The sequence below is a fragment of the Otolemur garnettii genome, unplaced genomic scaffold (assembly GCF_000181295.1).
Source record: "Otolemur garnettii isolate 467f Iridium unplaced genomic scaffold, OtoGar3 scaffold00006, whole genome shotgun sequence".
Classification (NCBI taxonomy): Eukaryota; Metazoa; Chordata; class Mammalia; order Primates; family Galagidae; genus Otolemur; species Otolemur garnettii.
Window position 1 is genome coordinate 27,841,652 of NW_003852401.1, and position 21,417 is coordinate 27,863,068.

A 21,417-nucleotide genomic window follows, 5' to 3' on the forward strand; every position below is an offset into this window, starting at 1 on the left:
CGACCAGACCCTCTCTAGGCTCAGACACTTTGCCTTAACCCACTCAGCGCTCCCACGAGTCGGCTGGTGGACAAGTGAGACTACGACTCCCAGGATGCAGTTCCTCCTCCTACCATCTACGCAGCCCGGGCTCCACCTCATTGCATTCTGGGAAATGTAGTTGTCTGTCACTAACTGCACTGTCCCAAAACCAGGACTGTTAGGTCAGAGGGGTCCGCCCCTCCATTGACCACACCCTCTTTGTGGACCCCGCCCCAGGTTGCTTAGGAGATGGGAAACGCCGCCGAATCTTGGTAGTAGCCTTCACGCCCCGCAGGGCAGGTGCAGAGCGCAATCCTCTGAGGTCTGTACCTTGAGGGCGCCCATGGAGAACTTTCGCAGGTGCTGCCCCGAATGGTGCGAGACCTCCGAATACTGCTATGAGATCGGCCCCACTGACGTGCTGGAGCGCAAGGGCTCTCTCACCCTCCGCTCCCGTCACAAGAAATACTCGAAGCCCGTGTTGGTGAATTCTTGGTGAGCGAGTTCCCCTCATTTTCCGTGTGCTCAAAGAGGAGGGAAAGGGGAAGGATTGGACAGGAAAAGAAAGGAGAGTAACAGAAAGTGGACGGGGTGGAGCAGAGAGAGGAAACAGGAGAGGTGAATGAGAAAGGAGGTGAAGCGCAGAGAAAGAGGGGAAAGGAGAAGAAAGAGGTGAGAAAATGATGAGAGAGAAGTGGGATGAGAGAAGAGGGAAAAGAAAATGAAGGGAAACAGAGAACGTGGAAGGAGAGATGGGGCGGATGGGAGTGAGAGTTGGAGGAGGAGATTAGAGAGGCCTCCAGGAGCAGCTCCCGAGCACACACGGGACCTGAGATTTCAGACCGTCCACGCAGGGGAAGGAGTTGGAGGTGTTTTCAGAGGCCTGGAAATCACTTTCTGAGACAAGTACTTCCTAAAAGGCATCTCAGAGGCCAGGGGCACAGCAGGAGGGAGATGTCTGCTCAGAGGAACCAGATTCCAGAGTTGCCATTTCTTGGAGGGGCAGAGGTGCACACTGAGTGATTTGAAAGAGGTTCCTCAATGACCCCGAGACTACTCACGAGGATGCAAAATGGCATCTCCCATTGGGTAAAGCAACCACACATAGTTTGTTGGAGTATGTTGTGTTTACACCTTTTGATTAGTTGGCCACATTTAAAACTGGGAGATTCACATCAAAATCTAGGTTTTTGTCTTCTTTTGAAAAGTTGAAAGACCTAGATAGTATTTTGTTCCTTCTGGTAACTATTAATGTATGGGAGCTGAGCACTGGCTGCTCCTTCTGATGGGTCCTGTTCTCCCTGGAGTAACTTCTCTCATCCAGTTCTTGCCTGGCCCCTGGAAGCATTTGGTTTACTTCCTGCGCTTTAGGGCTTAGGCTTGAAATTCACTTAGAGAGTCTCTTCTTTTGTATCCCAGTGTCCAATAGCAACGCCATGACTGGGAGAAAAGTGGAGACTTTTAGAGCAGCTAGGATTCTTTCCTTTGGGTTATTTTTTCTGGCTATATGATCCACCATAATTACTTTTGGAGTATTTGGAATATTTGGGGGAAATGGGAAGAAAGAAAGAAATGAGAAGTCACAAATCTTGTCTACTTTATACTTTTGCTTTTGAAAGGAAATAAATGATTTTGACTTTAGCCCTGAAGCTAAGCCCTATTTGGTCCCATTTATTCATGTAATGTCTGTGAGACTTGCATTTTCTGTCTTGCAAACTTTCTAAAGCCTATTCTCCACAAACTTACTTTTCTACTTTTACTTCTCATTCCTAAAACAGACTGTCTACTTTGAACTCAGTGTAAGAAGTTATGTAGATTTGGAATCCACAGCTACACTGCAAAACACAAAATCTTCTTTTACCCTTCAGGGCCTTCCAGCCAAACACTTAGCTCTTCTGTGGTTCTGTTACTCCATAATAAATATGTCATAATATAAATATGTTACTGTCGTAATATAAATCACCTCTAGAAGTTATTATTGAAGACAAAGACCCCTTTGCAAAGGGGTCAATAATATACGGTGGCTAATACTATTTATTTAGTACAATGTAATGGTTGAAAACGTGGGCTCTAGGCTTGGATGCAAAGCCTTCTGCTATGTGATGTGGCAAGTGACTTGATTGCTCTGGGCTTCTGTTTCTGCAACTGTAAAATAGGGATGATGAGATTATTATAAAATTAAACGAGAATGAAATTATATGTGAAGCACCCTTCAACATATAGCCTGACACATAGTAAGGACATAGAAGTTATTTATGTGTATTAGGACATGGTCATTGACATCAAGGAATTTCATAGGCCAGCAAAGAAGAATAATGTCAATAAATTCAGTAAAATCTGATTTGTGCAAAACAGAGATAATCATAAGAAGCAAAGATGGTAGTGGGGTTTAGCGTGTGTGTGTGGTTTCCTGAGCGAGGTTTTGAACTAAGAGCAGGTGCTCCATCAATGGACAAAAGAGAGCAGGTAATGGAATAGTAAGAAGCAGCATGACAGGAAATAGAAATAGTTCTCCATAGTGGACAGATACTGTTGACCTTCATTACGGGTGGATTGGAAATTTGTAAATTCACATACTTGCTAAAATTTATTTGCAACTAAAAATTGATACAGGAGGTACTTTTGTGGTCATTGGTGATATGTGCAGAGCAGCAAAAAAGGCAAAAAATTGGAGTCAAAATGACACTCTGCCTTTTTGTTTCAACTCTCATATTATAAACAAGTATCTTTTTCATGATCTATTTAATGCTATGTTTTTGTCTTTTCATTCTTTTTCCTGGTGATATTTTTGTTAACATGGCCTTAAAACATGTGTTAGATAAACTTCACTCAGGTATAAATTGTAGTGCTGTTGGCAGTGAATTCAGGTTAATGAATCAACAGTATATATTAAATACAGTGTCTTTAAACAGAAACACACATAAACAAGGTTATATATTGATTGGTAGACAAAAATATTGTGCCCAGAGACTCACAGGAACATAACTCTGTACTTCCCCTGGGAGCAGTGATTTAGAATTTACTAATTGAATGTTTGTGGCAACTTTGTAGAACATACAAATCACAAGAATCAGCTGTAAAATGTGAGAGCACTAGCATTTCTTAGATGACTCCCAAGCAGATATCCTTGTTTTTCTTGCATATTCAACCAGTCACCAAGATCTCTGTCCTAAAAAGCTGCATAAAATTCAGATTGTGTAAATGTCTCAATGAATAATATCATTGACTATTTTGTTTTCGTGCATTTTGGTCATAATTGTTAGTTTTCTATTGATTTGTTTTATAGTTATGTTAAATTTTCATTGCATTTTATTTTTATTATTTTTTTTTTTACTCTTTTTTTTTTTTTTTTTTTCAGTTTTGGCTGGGGCCAGGCTTGAACCCATCACTCCCAGTATCTGGGGCTGGCACCCTACTCCTTGAGCCACAGGTGCCACCCTTTCATTGCATTTTAATATCTTTTTATTAGTGATTTCTTGTTTAATTGATGAGAACCTAATATCTATCATATAAATATACCATGTGTGTGGCCTCTCTATTGAATATTTGATCAATTCAGTGGCTGAACCTATGATTTACTTCTAATCATAGGTTTCAAAGATTTTGATTTTTCCAGTTTTTCTTTTTATCTGACAGGTGATCCAAGTCAGTTTGGCCTCACTACTCATATTAAAAAACAGTTGTGTATAGTAAATATGATAAATTAAATATACCCAGAATGGTTGTTGCGGGATATCCGTTACAGGAATAAAACATTGCCAGAGAGCCATCTCTTCCTAGCAGCTAGAATGGTATATCATCTTTATCACACCTTGATGCTTCTGAGTGATACTTTTGTAGAAATTATCTTTCCTGGCTTATTTCTGCAGCATTTATGGAGACATAGCATCAGAAGATTTCATTAGAAATTCTGAGTTGAGGGATAATTTTTTTCTTAGGATGTATCTTCCCACTCACTAGAATAATGAAATACTAAGAAGTAGGACAATTTAGACTTGCCCTTAATAAATTCTCTTATGTGACGTTAATTCTTATGTTCATTCATTCATTCTCATCTTTTCCTCGGCCAAATTGACATCTGGTAACAAGTGATAATAATTTAAAGCAAAAAAAAAAATTCATTTGGATCTCCATGGAGACAGTTTCTGTTCTGGTCTCTATGGTGACACTTAGTTTTAAGGACTCAGGTTAATTTTATGTATTTATAATTTTAATTACTTTTCTTTCCTGCCTAAGCATCAAATTAAAGAGCCTGAGAGAGTTTTACAGCCCACCCCCTCCACCACCCACCCCTACCATAGGAAAAAACCAGAAAGATAAGGGGAAAAGTGGGAGGGGGAGGAATATGGTGATAATTGTGGGGTAGGAGAATTTATAGTTTTAAAAATTTTTATACAGAATCATGTGGGAGTAATAAATTAGAACTACAATTAAAGAGGAAAACTAATCTTTCCATGAAGTTCTTCAGACCCTATTGCTATTTAGACAGGGAATTCATGTACATTTAAGGTACTCAACATTCAAAAGAGAAACCAGTTCCAAGGCACCAGAATATCATTAGCATACTTAAATAGAAAATAGAATGTCTGAAGTTTCTAATTTTTTTGTATCATTCTCCCTGTGTTTAGATTTTCTTGAGTACTAACCTCAAAGTACTTAGAATCACTCATAGCACTGAGGACCAAACCAGAGTTAAGTAGCTCTTTGCCAATCAGCATTCCCATCTCCTTGTGTCTCCAACACACATTCAAGAACTAGGATAAAAATGTAAAGAAAAAAAGTCAAGCTCCTTAGTAACCACAGGCCGTACACTGCCCCTTTGCTGAAATTCACAAGGGCTGCACTTCCATCAAGACTTCATCCATCGGGTGATGCCTGTGGCTCAAAGGAGTAGGGCACCAGCTCCATATGCCAGAGGTGACGAGTTCAAACCCATCTTCGTCCATCTACCTTTAACAGAGACTCAGTCCTTCACTTGAAAGCTTATTAACACTCACTTTGTGCACATTTAAAACAAACCAGTTTATGTGGTTTCCTTGCACACAGTGTAGAATTTGAAGAAAGGATGGAAGATGGTTTAAAGGGGCTTTTGGGGGTCAATAGTGAGAAAGGAGGAGGACAAGCCTTGAGACAAAGGATAAGAATATAGTAGATACTTAATTGATGTTTATGAAAATCAACGAACAAATGAGGAAGTAGAAAGAGCACAGACAAAATTCCAAAAGGCCCTGAAGGCTGGGACCCTATATTTATCCTTTAAGGAGGCATTGAGTTAAAAGACTACAGCATAGCACAAATCCATAATAAAATCAGAGTTGATTTTTGCAGCCATGATCCTGGTGCAACGGGACAACGTGGAAGCATGTTGGGTCACCTCTATATAAGTGAGCTGAGAAGGGCATAACCCATTAGGCTTCTGTTAAAATGGTAAACAATTGAAAAATGGAAACCACACTGTGCTCTTCCTAGTCGCTGTACATGACACACCAAGAGGGACTGGCAGAAGACTTTGAGTTAATGTAGGGACAAATGATACTTACACTTTAAGGAGATATTTTTATTCCTTAACTTGTACTTTAAAAATTCCAAATTCTAATGTCATGCAGGCATTTAAGATGATATAATAGGAGATTAAGGACATGGGGTATATTCACTATCTAGTGAGCGGCAGAACTAGGAATTTTCGTACAATTCAGAAGCACATAGATAGATAGATATAGACACATTTTATAAAATTTTAAATTTAAATCTAAATTTTTATAAAATTTATTTTCCAAAACTGATCCCCATAACTTTTCAACTGTTGGTTACTAGAGGAAAATTCAAACATGGAAATTAAAGCATATCTCTGTCTCTTTGAGTTTAAACATCTTGTTTTAGGTTAAAATAGTTGCTTTCAGGGCGGCGCCTGTGGCTCAAAGGAATAGGGCACCGGCCCCATATACTGGAGGTGGTGGGTTCAAACCCGGCCCCAGCCAAATAGTTTCTTTCAGAACAACGCTTACTCTTTTTGAAGCCTTCCTCCTCTATCTTCTCCTTCCCTGGGTACCCTTTGTATGTGTACGAGGGACTGAGATGATGTGGCGTTGGGAGGGGGGTAGAGGAATGAGGTCTCTAGATCTGTGTGTGAGTCCTTGTTCTTGACACCTCATCCTGGTCTGATCACTGTCCCCACTTCTGGCAGATTTGTGACTAATCCTGCTGCTCAGTTGAGGACTGGTGTCTCTACTTACAGACTCAGTCCCAGTTTGATTCTTGCAGTTACTACAGACACCTGTGTTGAGCTCATCCTCTCACAGCCTGCAGCTGGCCTGGTGACGCTCAAGCCAGCTTCCATGTAAATGCCCCATACGGAGGGTGAGTGTATGCCTGGATTTGCCTGGGATGGTGTATTCCCATTGTCCTGAGACTTAGCAAAAGCTCCTCTTTCACTTTCTAAAGTGCCCTTCTTTGGAAGATAATTATAGTCACTCTCCCTGTGGTATATTTAGGAACTTCTGGTTCTCATTTCTGATAGAAACTCAAGGAATTTAGAGGACCTTTTATTTCTCAACAATGCCTGGTTTTGAGGAAAATAGCTCCCTCAGGACTCAAAGATTTCATTTTGTCAGCCAGAAGTTAATCAGCAATGCTTTGTTTTTCTTCAGATTTCTCGTGAAACAGTCTTCATTCTTCCTGAGGGAAATGTTGATGTGTCTGATTTATTACAGCAAAAGTTATTAGGTTATTTTAAAGGGGATTCAGGACCAAAAAGAGCAAAGATTAATATTTGAAAACATAATCTCATTAGATGTAAGTTTTTTTTTTTAAAAAAAGTATCATGTACTGAAATTCTCTCTGGTTAAAAAAGTATGTGCCTAGGGTGGCATCTGTGGCTCAAAGGAGAAGGGTGCTGGCCCCATATACCGGAGGTGGTGGGTTCAAACCCAGCCCCCACCAAAAACTGCAAAAAAGGAAAAAAAAGGTATGTGCCCATCTGCGTTGAAAAGAGACTGAAAAGATATTCACCAGATAACACAAAATATTTATTATGGGGTGGATTATTTATCTTTTTTCTTTTAACTCTTTGCTACTTCTACATTTTCCATAATCAACAGATATAATTGTCACAAGAATAAAGTAAAATTGCTTAAAATTGTTAATATCCTTTTCTACAGCTTTTCCTCTGAAGCAAATATTCTCTAAATGATTAGAATTTAGATACCGTATACTTCATCTCCTTCTGAGTCTGAGTCACCCTTCATGGTTTATCATGAGCCTTTTTATAATATCTTTTTAATTGCTAGTTTATGTTGGGTAACGAGAATGATGCTATGCCCATTCATTTGGTCTCCCCGCCCTTTCATTCTTGTCTGTGTTCTATAATGGTAGATCCTACGCCAGGGTTATTTTTAATCTAGTGCTACATTCTCATCCCTCCACATACGCACAGCACCTACAAATGCTTCTGAATGGAGTAGTTTTGAGGGGGAAGTACTTTATTTTCTATTTTTCGAGATGAAATCCGGAAGACCCTGCCTCCTTCTGCTTTCACTACATTTTTCTTTCATGAAATTTTAATCAAGTGCATTTTCTCCAGACCCGTGGTTTATATAATTGTTGTGCCCTGACCTTTCTGTGAAGGTGTTTGCTCAACTGGCATTTACGAAAATAAACAGTTTTGTGTGCAAGATAAACCCTGGTAAGGCAGAATATACAAAGCAGGCATTTCCCCATGTGGACGGACCGGAGCAGGAGAGATCAGGGCTGGATAGGAGTACCTCCGCCTCAAGCCAACCCCTGCCCCCTGACCCTCTCCCACCTGGGCCATGGGGGCCCTACCATAACGCTGCTGTGGTCTTTCCTCTCACAAATATCTCAAGTACTCTTCCACCAGGTTTTCTTTCTTCACCTCACTGATGATCTCATTTTAGATCAGGGTGTTGGGGTTGAGGGGGGAAGTTAGAAGGATGTGGGACTTAGGGATCTTTTGATGAGAAGGTCTTTCTGAGATACCCTGGTTCAGGGTTTCTGTTGCCCTCGAGCTAGTGTTAGATAAACTCCTCTGAGTTTCCCTGGGAACCCCCACCATTTTTGGTGTGTACTGGTCAGAAAGAACTCTTTTGGTTACAAGCAACAGATTACTTAGCTTGCCCTAGGCTAAGCCAAGAGAATGAATTCACTCATGACATTCTGCAGAGCTGAACCTTGGGAACCACTGGAATAAGGGATGCAAATGCCACCAGGGCGTGCTTCCTTTCTCTCCTTTCCTTTTTGTGGGTTTGCTTCATCTTATCATGAAAGGCTCTGGGAAATGGCTGCTGTAGCTCTGGAATTATACCTGACATCTTCACCCCACCAAGAATGATTGGCTTTAAGGTATTTCTAGTTCTGAATTTTAAAACAATTCCAGCACAGATGTCCACCCTTCGGGTGAAGTATCTGTCTGGGGTCATCTGACTGGGCAAGGTCAAGTGGAAACATGGCAGCTCTCCAAGAGTCATGGAGCAGGATAGGCATTCCCAGGAGAAAAGAGTGCTGGCCTGGCAGCCCTAGAGACAGCTGCTGCAGTGGAGAAAGAATTCCAAATTCTAAACCCCCAGATTTATAGCAAAAATTTAGAACCTAACTCATTCCCTGGTGGTCTAGTGGTTAGGTAAAAAAGAAACAAAAATAAAATAAAATAAAAACAGAACAGAATGTAATTCATTGATACATTGGAGGCTTCCTACATTTGATTTTATTTTGACTTTAAACTTCCTCCTTCCCTGCCAACCTGCACCTATTCAGAGCAATTTAAAAAATTGACAGAACAAACAGAAATCTTGTGTACAAATTAGGGGTATGTATCTTGGTGGTGCTTTGAAAAATTATGAATAAATTTGAATACTATGTTATTGTTTTTGATAGACACGAATCTTTTACTCTATAACCTTTATTTCATTTGGAAATACAATTATATTTTAGTTGTTATTAGTCACACTATGTATTTTCTTTATTTTGATTTCACTAAGCCTTGAGGCATTAACAAAGGTAATTAATTGGCAGAAATATAATTTTTCCTTGGTAAGCTATTAGATCTCCAATTAGATTGTTCCAGGTTCAATTAAATGGAAGAATTAAACATAATGCCATTTATGTATTGCAAAGTAAATTTCACTGCAAATAATTTAGCCTCCTTTTATAGAAAGTGATAGGAAGAGTATTTTGAAATTCAAATGTAATAATAAATGACTTGTCACATTTTTTTAAACCCTTGGAAAAACTCTGAATTGCTCAGCAAAAAGCCAGAAGCATTAAATAAACTTTAAAAAATCAGTTTTTTTCCTCATCTTCTTTTTAGAGAAGGATCTCTTTTTTGAATGGCATTCATTAAACTTGTATTTATTAAGTGACTGCTATGTCACAGGCACTCTGCTGGACTGGGGACTTGACAGTAACCAAGACATCATCCTCCTTGCCCTTTGCAGCTCAGAAGTGACTGTGAAAGGAGTGGGAAGGGCTACTCAACAGTCACAGCACACCGTGATGTGTGCTGTGATTGGGGGTAAGGAGCCTGGTCTGGAAGCACTGGGAGGAGCATTGAGCTTAGGCCCACTGGATCAGGGAAAGTTTTCAAGAAGAAATTCACTTAGCCTCTATGATCTACAAATAGAACTAAAGTATGGTGCATTAGTTTTCAACTAAGGGAAGTATTGTCCCTTCTGCAAGAGTCTTTGGAAACTTATGTGGCCATTATTTGTTGCATAATGATTGGTAATTTATGATGTATGGTGTATGATTGTAAGAATTGTGACTCACTTCTAAGGATGACCCTAATATCTTAATGGCTTTTCTGCATCTAGCTATATGATACCCAATTCACATATCCGTAAACCTACAGCCAGATGGGCAAGAACAGCAGAGCTAACTTGAAAATATTAAGGTTAGCTAGGTTGCTTATGCCATTCATAGCAAGGATATGGACAGCAACACCCCTAATAGACCCAGTCTCAGAAAGAGCATCCCCTATGCATTATTGTACAAGAATCCTAACCTTTCAGAGCTCAGTGGCGCCTGCTGTCCATGTAGGGCCATGTGCCAGTATAAAGCAACAGTGAGCCATCACAGACAATCTCCTAGAGGTGAAGATGTTGTGACCTCCCACTTAGATGTCAAACAAGTAAGTATGAATTGTGTAAATTATTAGAAAAAATTTAGTCTGGATAGATTTCATGGGTTTTTTTTTAACTGATATTTTTCTTTGCATGTTAAACAATCTTAAACTAAATATTATCATTTGGAAAGGCCAACAACTCTGGGGGTTCTACTTATGTCAAAGTCAGTGTGGTGAATGAATGTGAAAGGTTGTACTGCACCTGCCCATGGAGCTCTGAGAAATGAGCAAGACGAGGCATGTCCAAGGTCCTACTAGACATTCAGGCACAAATAAGAATTTTTTTCTCACTATAAAACCATCTGGGCCTAGTTCTATTTTGAGGGATAACTCTTTACTCTTTGACAACTTTCTCTATTCTTACTTAGAAATTGTCTGTTTAGACTTCTTGCCACTACAGGGGGAAAGTTTGGGAAATCGTTTTCCATAGAAAGTTCTGTATGTATCCAGCTTTCCAAATGTATTTGCATAGAGTTATGAAAAGTATTCATTAATGATTTAATTTTTTTTCTATTTTGATAGTTATACACATATCCTACTTTTAACAACTTTATTAGATATGTAATTCACATACTTTATACATCATCCTTTTAAAGTGTACATAATTCAGTGGCTTTTAGTATTCACAGAGTTGTTCATATCCATCACCACAATCAATTTTTTCTTTTCTGAGACACAGTCTCTCTCTGTCCTGGGCTAGAGTGCCATGGCCTCATGCTAGCTCACTGCAACCTCCAACTCCTGGGTTCAAGCTATCATCTTGCTTCAGCCTCCTGAGCAGCTGGGATACAGCCACCACTACTACCCCTGGACAATTTTTCTATTTTTAGTTGAGATGGCGGTCTCATCCTGGTTCAGGCTAGTCTTAAACTTGTGAGCTCAAGTGATCCTCCTCCCTTGGCCTCGCAGAGTCCTAAGATTCTAGGTGTGAGCTATTGTGTCAGTACACAATCAATTTTAGAACATTTTATTACTTGCCAAAAATAAATCCTGGTCCCCTTGGCTCTTACCCCTAAACTTTTCCAGCCTTCAGCCCCTGAGCCCTAGTCAACCACTAACAATTTTCTGTCTCTATACATTTGCCTATTCAGGACACCTAACATAAATGGAATCATACAGTATGTGGTCCTTTGTGACTTACATAATGTTTTCAGGGTTCCTCTGTGTTGTAGCTTTTGTCAGTATTTCTTTTATTTTTATTGCTTAATAATATTGCTTTGTATGAATATTATATTCCTCTTTTTTGCTTGCATCTTCCTGCCCTTTTTTTTGATTGGTCAGATCAGAATTTGTCTATTTTACTTGTTTATTTCTGGGTTCTACTCTTTTTCTGTTTTCTAACTCATTTAATTCTGCTTTTACCTTGAATTATTCTCTCATTCTGATTTCTTTTGGTTTGCCTGTTCTTCTATGTTTTTGAATCAGGTATTCATTTGATTGTTTTCCTTGTTACATGTTTAGTGGTATAAGTACTCAATGCTTTGAAGTTTTCCTGCAGTATTGGCTTGAACTATATTCTGTGGATTCTTTTTATTTGTTTTAGTTTTGTAAAACCGGTGAGCACATGCAATTTTTATTGCAGTCCATCAAGTATTTAAATGCAAAAATCACTTGACAATCAGTTCCTTTAATGCCTTTACCTCTCATCACAGCCCAGGAACACTAACCCAGATATGGTGCTGTTTGTATTTCTATTTATCTGGCAAGTATTCTTGGTGCTTTCACCTCTGGCTTTCTGTTGCTTCATACTCAAGAGCAGGGGTCCTCAAACTTTTTAAACAGGGGGCCAGTTCACTGTCCCTCAGACCTTTGGAGGGCTGGACTGTGGGCCCTGGGATGAGTTGGCTGCTAAGCAGGACAGGCAGCGTCGGCAAAAACACCAAGTGGGCCGGATAAATGTCCTAGGCGGGCTACATTTGGCCGGCGGGCCGTAGTTTGAGGACACCTGCTCAAGAGGATACATTCAAATAGAAGGTCTAATACTTTGGTTTTTCTCATAACCTTATAATGGACAAAATTCTATTTTTTCTACACCCTTGTTTCCCTGATTTACACTGAATCATGTTTAAATGAGTTTATCTAAATCCATAGTTCCAGGTATACTTACATCTTTACCCACATCTTAACACATGTCGACCAGCAATGTTACGCAGAAGATGTTCCATGTCATTGGCTATTATTCTGGTGACATGATCAAGAAGGCTTTTACAATTTCCTACGATATCCTGTGTTGTAAAAATCACAAGAGCTGATGCAAGTGCAAACACAAGTTAACTCACCATCGGTCAACATTAAGGAATGAAAACGCAAGTTGTGATCCATCAACCATATGTTAAGTGGCTGGGAGCGGTGGCTCATGCCTGTAATTCCAGCGCTCTGGGAGGCCAAGGCAGGTGGATTGCTTGAGCTCAGGACTTTGAGACCAATCAAAAGCAAGACCCCATTTCTACTAAAATATAGACAACTGAGGAAAGAGGATCACTTGAGCCCAGGAGTTGGAGGTTGCTGTGAGCTATGATGCCATGGCAACAGCTTGAGACTCTGTCTCAAACCAAACAAATAAAATAATGTGTTAAGCACCTTGGAGGAGCAGAATTTTTACCATGCAGTTATGGTTAACAACAGGAACAATTCCAGATAATAGGATGATAAAGTATAATAGTATAATAGAATTTTTAATAATTAATAGTAAAGTAGCCCAATGTTTCCACTGTAATTTTTCTTTCTATCATCATATAGAGTAAAAGACAAGCTCCAGCATGAATAAAGTATGTGCAATACACACACCCACACACAGCATACTGAACTCTGACTTTATGTTCTTTTCTTTTCAAGACAAGAGTCTCCCTCTGTGGTCCGGGCTAGAGTGCCATGGCCTCAGACTAGCTCATAAAAACCTCAAATTCCCTTTCAAATAGGTGTTTAAAAACACAGGAAAAAAAATGGTACCTGAAATAAATAACAGTTATACTTTTGTTCTAGTCTTGAATAATTAGAGGAAAAAAATGAAGCAAAGAAACATAACTTTTTGTGACTACTATAAAATTTAACAAAAAAGACAAAGATCACAAAAAAGTTAATAGACATGCAAACAAAACAAAAGTTTACTTCTTAAAATCATTGATTTTATTAAAAATACTAACTATGTTAATGTTTGGAATATGTTTTGTTTTCAAATTTAATATGATGAGGGAAAGTACCCCAAGTTATTTTATAGCCCTTAGAGCCGTCAAATACAAACAGCAAGTTTATTTCCATGTATTCTCTTGTTTTTAAAGTGCAAAACAAACACAGAAAAAAACAACCACTAATTGTGAAACACTATCTAGCTTTGACGCTGATCACCTTCCCAGAAGCTTCACATGCATGTGAAGATGGTGCAATTATTGGCAACTACCATGCCACATTCAGCAATATCGAAGTATACATTTAGAGGACACTTGAAGTATCCTAAAAGTAACATGCCTCTATCGGGAGGGCCATGTTAGCCGGATTTCCTAGGATGCTTATTCTTTCTACTGGGTAAAAGGCAAATAGTTCTTCAGAGATTCTCCATTTTAGACTGACCACTATGTATATGCCTCAGCTACCAATGACTGGTTGTATCTCAAACACAAACAGAACAACAAAAACAAGAAACAAGAAAGACATACAAAGAGTAGGGAGAGAAATGTTTCACCTTATTTGGGGTCATTGTTTATTCATTTAGGCACTGCAAGTTGATTCTTATTAGTTGTCAGATTTCATTATCCTTCCTTCATCATAGGTAATAATTACCAATGTAATCAAGCATTTATGTTCTGATATCTGAGGCCTGTAACGATCTAGTTTTTCTCAGAGGATTTGGAAAGCTGTCTAAAATGGCTACCAAAGCTGAAATCCTTTTCAGAAGAATATAATTGCAAGTAGGAAAGAGTGGCCTAAATTGTATAATGTAGTGAAGTCAGATACAATACATACTTTATTATAGTTTCAAGATTTTCAATATATGAAGTCTGTCCATTTCTACCTAGACATGTCTCATTAAAAATGGAAGATTTTAAATAATTTCCTTACAGATATTTTATTTAAGCAGGTAGCCAATTTACTAATGTTTGATCTGTGTTTGTTATATTGGTTGTAATTAATTTTTTAAATTCATGAGCTAGCAGAAAATTTATTAAATTAAGTATTAACTACCTTCACCTTGTAAATTACCGTGTAAAATTTGTTGACAATGCACTGACTTTAGAAAGATGTTAATGTACATAGAGTGTAAATAAAATGGTGTTGATGTACTGAAATATGAACTGTATAAAGAGTATTGGTAATTGTATATGGAGTGTACGTGTTTATCTGTAACTATTATCCAAACAAATCAAATACTGCGGATGCCTCTAAAACAAAACAAAACAAAACAAAACAAAAAAACCCCCTCAAATTCCCAGGCTCAAATAATCCTCCTGCCTCACCCTCCTGAGTAGCTGGGGCTACTGGTGTGCACCACCACACCCAGCTAATTTTTCTATTCTTAGTAGAAAACAGGTCTTGCTTTGCACAGATTGTTCTTGAACTTCTGACCTGAAGTCATCGTCCTGCCTCAGCCTCCCAGAGTGTTAGGATTATAGGTGTGAGCCACCACATCCAGCCTCTGCTACCTGTTATTTTAATTTGTCTCTTTAGGGGTGTCCAGCCTGTGCCAGCATGAGCCGTATGCTGATTGTGTGAGGACATTTTTTGCTTATCTGTGGTATCAGAGATCTCAAAAAATATGCCAAGACCTCTTTTTGCTAATCAGCTTTTTAAAATTTTTTTTCAGATTAATGTAAGGGTGCATACAATTAGGTTACATTGTTTGCATTTGTCCGGTAAAATCCAAGTTAGAGCTGAGCCTTTCCAATGTACTCAAGACTAATATGAAACTAGTGGGTGATCAATTACATGCCCACACGACAGAACGGTAATCAGCTTTTGTTAGTGTTTGTGTATTTATCGTGTAGCTCAAGACAACTCATAGTCTTCCAATGTGCAACTGAAAAGAAAAAAAGTTGGACAGTCCTGGAATATTTTTGACAAATTCAGCAATGTAAGTTTGCATTGATCTTTTTCTTTTTGTTTGTTTGTTTTTTTTTCAGTTTTTGGCCGGAGGTGGGTTTGAACCTGCCACCTCCGGTATATGGGGCTGGCGCCCTACTCCTTTGAGCCACAGGTGCCGCTGTGCATTAATCTTTTTCAAGAGTTGTTTGGGAAAGTGTTTAAATATTTCTAGTTTGGAAAAGGATCTTTTAAAAAAATGTTATTAATTTCTAGTTTTATTGCATGGTAATCACAGACTATTATTTATATTTTTCAATATATTAAATATTTTTTCTTTTTTTTATGGAAATCTAATGCACACTTGAAGTTACATTCTTCAGGCAGGTCATCAAATATTGTTTTCACTCTTCTTTCCACATGCTGTCTATGTTCACCCACTTACCAAAGGAAGATGACCACAATTCTATCTAGTCACAGACTAAAAGTCCAGATCCGCTCATGTTGTGCCATAATTTCTCTATCAAGTCTAGCTGTCTTTCCGGTAAAGCAAAAAGGCAAATTATTTGTCCCTCCCCACATACCCAATATAGAGCTGATCCTTGAACAACATAGGGGTTAGAGTTCCGACCCCCTGCATAGTAAAAGATCCTCATATAACTTTCAATTACCCCTAAGACTTAACTACTACTAGCCAGCCTCTTGTTGATCAGAAGTCTTACCGATAACATAATCGGTCAATTAATACAGATTTTGCATGTTATACATGTTATATTCTGCAGTCTCACAATGAAGCAATCTAGAGAAAAGAAAACCATAAAGTATCTTTACTATTCATTAAGTGGAAGTAGATCGCCATAAAGGCCTTCATACACATTGTCCTTGTGAGGAGGAGGCTGGGGGAGGGAGAGGAGAGGTAGGTAGGACTGTTTCTGAGGTAGCACAGGTGTGCAAGGTAGAGGAGGTGGCAAGGGAGGCATGAGAGACAGGCATACTTGGTGCAATTTTATTGAAAAAACCCACATATAAGTGGACCTGAATGGTTCAGACATGTTGTTCAAGGGTCCCTTGCACAATGGTGGGACAGGGACAGAATGACTGCTTATTAGCACACCTGCTCTGACAGAGGAAGGATGGTCGTGACAGAGCTGTCATTTGTCCACAGTCATTCTTAAATTTTGACAAGCAGACATTGTTAGGGAGACCTCCACTGGTGTCAGGGTCTTCTTTGATTAGACCCCGATCTGCTGTCTGGGAGCAGCTTCCCTTTCCCCTTGCTCTCTGTGGTCCTTGGCTGTGCCCTGAGCATGATTTTTTCTCTCATTATTCTCCTTGGCCACTCCTGCAGCCGTGCTGCAGTCTACGTCCTTCTGTGTTCAGCTCAATTTGTTCATTTTCTGCTTCCAGATGTTTCAGAGCCAAAGGATATTTTAAATATTGAACAGTTAAAAGATTTTAAATGCAGACCCCTGACTCATTGGGAAGCATTATATGATTTTCAAAAGCCAAGTTTCTTATTTATTTGAATCCTGTTAGTTCCTACTGCTAGTAACCTCAACTTCAATTCTTTCCAGACAAAATTCTCAGATTTGGTGTATAGGCTGGTCCTGAGTTACACACATCTGACTGATGTGCAACTTGCACTTATGAACAGAGTGTATTACAATAAGTCTCCAAGTTACAAACATCCAACAGACATATGACACACACTTTTGAATGGAGGCTATTACACGTAATAGTAAATAAATCTACATAATCTCTCTCATTCTTAACCCATGGACTCCCTGTATTTTTTTATTTTTTCTCTTTAAAACACCCTGTATCTCCCTTTGAGATTGCTGTTGATACAGAAATCAGAAACCCTGGGATTTTCTGTTTGACCATCTTCTTAATCAGATAGATAATTGATTGGTTAAAGTTCTTGAGAGTTTATTATTTTGGACTAGCCTCCTACACCGGGCCCTCATAGACCAAACCACTAAGAATAGAGTCACCTGTGGTGTCAATGAACTTTAAAACAGGTGAATTCTTTTCTTTAGAAAAAGCAGAAGAAAGCCTGGCATGGGGCTCACACCTGTAATCCTAGCACTCTGGGAGGCCAAGGTGGGTGGATCCCCTGGGCTCAGGAGTTTAAGACCAGCCTGAGCAAATGTGAGACCCTGTCTCTAAAAAATAGCTGGGTGTTGTAGTCGGCACCTGTAGTTCCTGCTACTCGGAGGGCTGAGACAAGAGGATTGCTGACCCCAAGAGTCTGAGGTTACTGTGAGCTGTGACTCCATGACACCCTACCTGGGGTGACAGAGTGAGATTCTGTCTCAAATAAAAGGAGAAAAAATAGGAGAATTCCAGTCAACCTCAGTAAGTGTATTAAGAAAGTCCTCTCTATTTTAACCCTGTAAAGAAAGTAACTTCTAAAATGATCAATCCACTTTTTGTTTTCAGTTTCTGCTTTTTTTGGCCTTTTTCTGCCTGTACTACAGCTCCTCTGCTCAGCTCATCCTATTTCCTAGGGTAAAGTGTTGCCTGATTGTAGAATTGCAAATAAAAGCCAATTAGGTCTTTAAATTTGTTGTAATCATGTCGTTTGACTGTTCTAATGCAACCAAATTTGCTGTGAGGGTCTGATAATAGGATGAACTTTACCGAAAAGCTCAGCTTTAATAGACCTTTGTCTCAAAAAGCTTCTGTTTTCTATCTTACTGTTTGGTGTCTAAAAGTTGTGGGCTCTTCTAACATTTCAGGTCCTCAAATTTCTGGAATCTCTCATTTCCCTTTAATTTCTTCTCACAAATCAGCCAATTATTTCCTGAATTCACCTCATTCTCTTTTATCAATACATTGGCAAAAACAGCCAATAGCAATTCACACAAAGAACTGTTTTTAAATCTCTTTCCAGCCTCCCTAAGTACGTGATTTGATGCTTCGCTTACTGTGCCTAGCTAATGTTTGGCCTTTACAGTTTCCTGTTTTCTTCTGCCCAGCTTTTAGCCAATGCCACATATTATAGATTTTTGTTATAATAGCACTTACCCCATTCTGATACTAATCTCTGGGTTAGACAAGTCTAGGCTTAATCTGTGATAAGAAGTAGCTCCCCAAATCGCAATTGCTTATCTCATAATGGTTTATTTCCCATTCAGACAAAGTCTGCTGCGGGTTTTTGGTGGGGAGTGGGTGCTCTTCTCCATAGATATTCTGGAGCTCGGACTGATTCAGGCTCCATCCTCTGGAAAGCCATCCTTTCTTTGGCAGGGGAAGAGAGAATGTATAAGAGCTTTTCATTGTCTTAGCCTGGAAAAGGTACATATTATTTATGCTTATCTTATTTTATTGGCCAGAACTAAGGACTGGGAATTATAACCTCTCATATTCCCAGGAAGGAAGAGAAATTGTATGGGTGAGCACAATGTTTCCCACACATGAAAGATTTTCTTGTAAAATTCTCCTCCTAAGGTGGGCTCTAGGGCTAGACTTTTGTCCCTATATCCCTGAAGCTACTGCCCATATGTAATACCGGCAAATACCCTGAGAGCACTGGCATGCTTGGTGTTTTGAAATTCTGCTTAACCTCTCTGGTTCCAGGCTTTCACCCCAAAATTGGTCTGGAGACTCTCCATTGGATTGTCAGCTCTTAAATACTTCTAATGTATTGGAATTTTAAAAATATGTTTTAGCTAACATTTTCCTCTGTTTTCAGTGAAAACTTTGATCAGCACAACCACAGACAATGTAATGTGGTGGCCCTCTGAGAAGAGCCCCCCTGGGCAGCCTCATCACTGAGCCTTCTTGCCATATCCTCTGTGTGCACTTCTTCCCCACTTGGCCTCAGCTGGGTCAATTTTGGTTGCTTTTGGTAGCTTGTGCACCTGTTATGATCTGGGAATTATAACTTCTGGTTTTGCCAAAAATAGAATTGGCTTTTAATTTTTCTTTCTTTGCTCTTAATTTTTCTATTTCCTTTGCTAATCATTCCTTTGAATGATTTCTAGAAAGAAAAGGGAAAAGTGTTCATTTGTATAGCTATGTTTAGAATGGAAGTCTGTTTTAATTCTCGATTCTATTCATAAAGAAAACCTTATTTGTTTCTAATGTAAATGCTACAAATTTTTCTGAAACCAAAGAACCCTGTAGTATCTACTCAATATGCATAGCTCATGGAATCACAGTAATGTGCATTAAAATGGGCCTTAAACTCACTTAAAACAATCTCTTGATGTCATTAGTTAAGCTAGTAATATTAAGACCATAGCGATAGGAGCTTACACAGGTTATCAGGTATCTGTTTGCTTTCTATGTTAGCAGAGGGGAGCAGACTGATCTCCATGCTATTCCATGCCGGATAGAATGTCAAGGCATTTTTGGGACTATAATAATTACTCATGTATGATGTACTTTAAAAACTCCTTCTCTTGTCCTCCTCTTCCAACACCCAAAGTGTTTGTAGACAGCTAATATATGCTGTTTCTGGAGGGGAGGCTCAAACAAGCCCTTAGATGTATAGTAGGATTTGAAAATTACTGAGATCCAGTTGTTTCCACATAGGGTAACAGAATTTCCTCTTCTTGGGGCAACCAGGACAGTTCAGTTTTTCACCATTCCTGGTGGACTTAGGAATTTATTTCCCTCTCAAAGTGGCCCAGGTAGGATAATCAATTCTAGCATCACCCTATTTAATACATATCCCTCTGCTCTTTTCAGAGCCATGTGTTTGGCAGTTAATCAGACCAACAACCCTAATTTAACACTGAAACCGTAAGACAGACAAAGCCTCTGACTGCTGGGTTTCTTTTTGTAGCCTTCCAATATTCTCCAAAGGGCCTCTTGTTTTTGGAGATTTTCTGGGAAGAAAATTCATGATAATGATTGGTTTTATTTGCATGTCAGTCAATATATATTGAATGAAGAAAGTGACTTCACTCACCTGTCTCCATCGACTGGTTTTCTTCTGGGTACAGTTCAGCCTTAAATTCTGTGGTTTCCTGCTTCTAGATGTACACATCATACACAGTATGAGACATGTTAAGAAACAATGTCCCTCCTCGTCAGTCTGAAATTTCATCATTTCTCCTCAGAACGTAAGATTTTCTTTATGATTCTGCGAATACGTCTGAAGTCTTCATTTCTCAGTTTGATGGATATGTCACCAAACAACACTACCTTGGCCCTGGAAATCATTTGCCCATGAAATATTTAAAGAGGATTGTCAGCTGTCTCTTGGCAGTCTTCGATTCTATTGGTTTTATGTTTCTAATGTGTTAGGGAATAGAGCTGACTCCCAAGGGTAATTTCTTTTAAAGCCCCAGATAGCAGCTGATTATAAAACCTAATAGAAAGGGTATCTTTCTCTTCTCATTCGGGGTAGATTTACATCAGAAAATACAATGGCTGACAGCAGAGTTGTGAACTACATTAATAATTCTAAAATTTAAAATTAATATATTCTGACATCTGGAAACTTATCTAAACATTTTAAATATCTTTCAAATCTGCAAAGAAAATGTGTCTCCTCTGAAGTAACCAGACGCTAGCATTCCGCTCAGATTTTCATTGTTCTTATGTCAGATATTGTTCAGATTCAGCCCCCTTTGCAATCAGTGCTATGCATATGGATGTCAAGAGCTTCCCATTCAGCAAGTAGATTTATAATTCCTCTGGAGACAAGTTAGAGCTGCAAAGGACTAGCATCTCTATATGCATAATCACTCCCTCTTTATGTGTGCTTTTAGACTGAGCTGGGATACTCTATTTTTACGGACACGTTTGAAAGCTTTTGCTGGCAGCATTTATATTAAGGTGACAGTAACAGAATGTAAGAACATTCATTTAATCAATCAATCACTTAAGATTTAATGAGCATTTGCACTGTGTCACACGGTGGTAGGCACGGAGATCACAAAGACGAATAAAAATAGTCCCTGCCTCTGATAGGCTCTCAGTCTAAGGAGAAGGCAGATACATTAACGGATAATTATAAACCTTCCTGGACAGTGGGGCAGTGATAAAGATGCTGGTTTCTTTGTAGACTGTCACTTTGTTTCCTCCATATAAACACAGGACCACAGAAACCCTAAAGTGAACCTGCTCTCCTTTCCTGAGAGCAGGATTCTATGACTTAGCCCTATCCTGCCCTTCCCTGACAGGGAGCTGTGTCCCCTGGCCTGGGGCAGCCTGAGGGAGCTACAGGTCCCTGCCTGACCCATGGCTCTGGACTGGAGTTTGTTCAGTTCTGTAACTCACTTGGGGAATTG

At 39.2% G+C, this 21,417-nt stretch overlaps 1 protein-coding gene across 1 annotated transcript in view; it reads left to right on the top strand.

The window, feature by feature from the left end:
* Positions 1 to 364: 364 nt before the first annotated feature.
* Positions 365 to 21,417, top strand: part of CUNH9orf135 (chromosome unknown C9orf135 homolog) — an 81,569-nt gene continuing 60,516 nt past the window's right edge. Inside the window, exon 1 of the mRNA XM_003782935.3 lies at positions 365 to 516. Within this exon, the coding sequence (XP_003782983.1) occupies positions 365 to 516 (152 nt within the window). The remainder of the gene's footprint in view (positions 517 to 21,417) is intronic.